General features: G+C 46.9%; 1 protein-coding gene across 1 annotated transcript; it reads left to right on the top strand.

Annotated features, from left to right (window-relative positions):
• The first annotated feature begins 309 nt into the window (after positions 1-309).
• On the top strand, positions 310-1,962 carry ID2 (inhibitor of DNA binding 2, HLH protein). The gene is made up of 3 exons (XM_019537424.1): positions 310-790; positions 1,130-1,194; positions 1,929-1,962. The coding sequence occupies exons 1-2, from the start codon at positions 443-445 to the stop codon at positions 1,184-1,186; spliced, it is 405 nt and encodes a 134-aa protein (XP_019392969.1). The 5' UTR covers positions 310-442; the 3' UTR covers positions 1,187-1,194; positions 1,929-1,962.
• Positions 1,963-2,016: the final 54 nt, after the last annotated feature.

Here is a 2,016-nt window from a genome sequence, read left to right as displayed (position 1 = left end):
TTGACCCAACTGAGGTGTTTAAAACGGGCAGGACGAAACCAGGAGAAAGGGCGGAGGGCTCCGGGCAACCCCGGCGAGGCTGCACCTCGCGCCTTGCCTCTATGCCTCCGCAGACCGCTGCCCGCATCTACTGCACAGTATTTACTACCCTCAGCTGTGCCCGGCGCAGCCCCGCCTCCGCCCCGACATTGGCTCCCAACACGGAAGGCCTGAACGGCCCTGCCGGTTTTATTCGCAGCTCCGAGCGTGTCGCCTGATGGACGTACCGGGTGCCTCCAATGGCATCAAGCACAGGCTGGCTCTGGCAGCCCCGCGGCCCGCGGTATAAAAGCAGGAGCAGGCAGGCTGCTGCTTCATTCTGAGCTCAGGCAGCTGCTCGGAGAGGAAGGCAGGCGGGCAGGCACATCTCAGAGTGCTGTGCGCTGCAAACCAGCCTCTCAGCATGAAAGCGTTCAGTCCTGTGAGATCGGTCAGGAAAAGCAGCCTCTCGGAGCACAACCTGGGCATATCCCGGAGCAAGACCCCCGTGGATGATCCTATGAGTTTGCTTTACAACATGAACGACTGCTACTCCAAACTGAAAGAGCTCGTGCCCAGCATCCCCCAGAACAAGAAAGTGAGCAAGATGGAAATCCTGCAGCACGTTATTGACTACATCCTAGACCTGCAGATAGCCTTAGACTCGCATCCTACCATTGTCAGCCTCCATCATCAGAGACCCGGACAAAATTCTTCCTCCAGAACTCCTCTGACCACCCTAAATACAGACATCAGCATCCTGTCCTTACAGGTAAATGACCCAGCCCTGCTTGGCTTTACTCTCCCTCGGTTTGGACTCATTGGCCCACGTAGAATATTTGAAATCAGTGTGGGAAGTCTGTCTCTAAGAACTGATGACTGGCACAAGAAACAGTTAAGAGCTCTTGGTTAAAAAACAATACTGATCACTTTTAGATTGAAATGGATGGGGATTCCACCAAAATTGCTACTTAACCCTAGCTCTACCTTAGACATGATTTTGAATTTAAATTGTGGCATGTTATATGCAGTGAACTTCAGGACACAGAGTACTGTGTATGCTTTTTCTGCTGTTAAGATATTTAACACTACACATTCTCCCTTCTTACAGGCATCTGAATTCCCCTCAGAGCTAATGTCAAATGACAGCAAAGCACTTTGTGGCTAAGTAAAATGGTGAGTGTGTGTGGCTCTGCTTTTTAAAGAAATGTAACAAATAGTTTCACTGGGTTAAGGCATTTTCCATTTTGGGGTGGAAAGAGCTGTGTATGGGATTGGATTCAAGACAAACTTTGATTTATCATAAAGCAGGGTTATCAGAAGATTCCTTTACTAACTGTTCCATGAAAATTACACTAGTAATTCAGTTAGACTACAGTGCATCCTGGCCTCTCCCGATGAAGTACCATCAGCTGTTTTTTAAGTACTGGAAAGTAGCATCAGAACAATGTCATTCACCACTTGCATGTAAATTTGTTAAAATTGTTCCCGAAATCCTAACTTTCTGGGCCTAAATAGCTGATTTAGTTGAGAATCTTGGCATAATCCCTTAAATTTTGTAATGTGGGATTGTCTCCACTCAGTTAAGTGGCTGCTTTTAATCTAATAATTGGTGTAGGAGGCAGACTGGCGCCTCTGAGCAGTGCATGTATAGAGATCCAAATAGAGATTGGATCTTTCTCCCCCTCCCCTTGAGTGTATTTTATTTTAATGTTTAATTTGTGCTCTGGAGAGAGGGTTGGGGGGAGGAGGAGAGAGAGTGTGCGTTTTGCATCTGGACGCCAGGGTTTGCCCAATCTTTGAGTGTTTGGTTAAATGTTCAAACTGTGGCTTCCTCTCTGGCGCCAGTCTGTCCGGATCTCTGCCCTGTTAGCATTCTCCTAAATACGCCTCTTTTCAATCTTTTGCAGGTGTTTGCTTTTGGTTTTTGGTTTGGTTTTTTTTTTTTTTTTTTTTTTGCACAAGAAAATGTCTACAGGATTTTTTTTTTTTGGAAGG

The sequence above is a fragment of the Crocodylus porosus genome, unplaced genomic scaffold (assembly GCF_001723895.1).
Source record: "Crocodylus porosus isolate Cpor-Errol unplaced genomic scaffold, CroPor_comp1, whole genome shotgun sequence".
Lineage (NCBI taxonomy): Eukaryota > Metazoa > Chordata > Crocodylia > Crocodylidae > Crocodylus > Crocodylus porosus.
Note: the sequence above shows the minus strand (reverse complement) of the source record. Positions and strands in the feature narration are given on the sequence as shown.

Coding starts and splice junctions, on each gene's coding strand:
- ID2 (XM_019537424.1), top strand. CDS start 443: ATGAAAGCGTTCAGTCCTGTGAGATCGGTCAGGAAAAGCAGCCTCTCG. Junction 791..1,129: donor TCAGCATCCTGTCCTTACAG/GTAAATGACCCA, acceptor CCCTTCTTACAG/GCATCTGAATTCCCCTCAGA.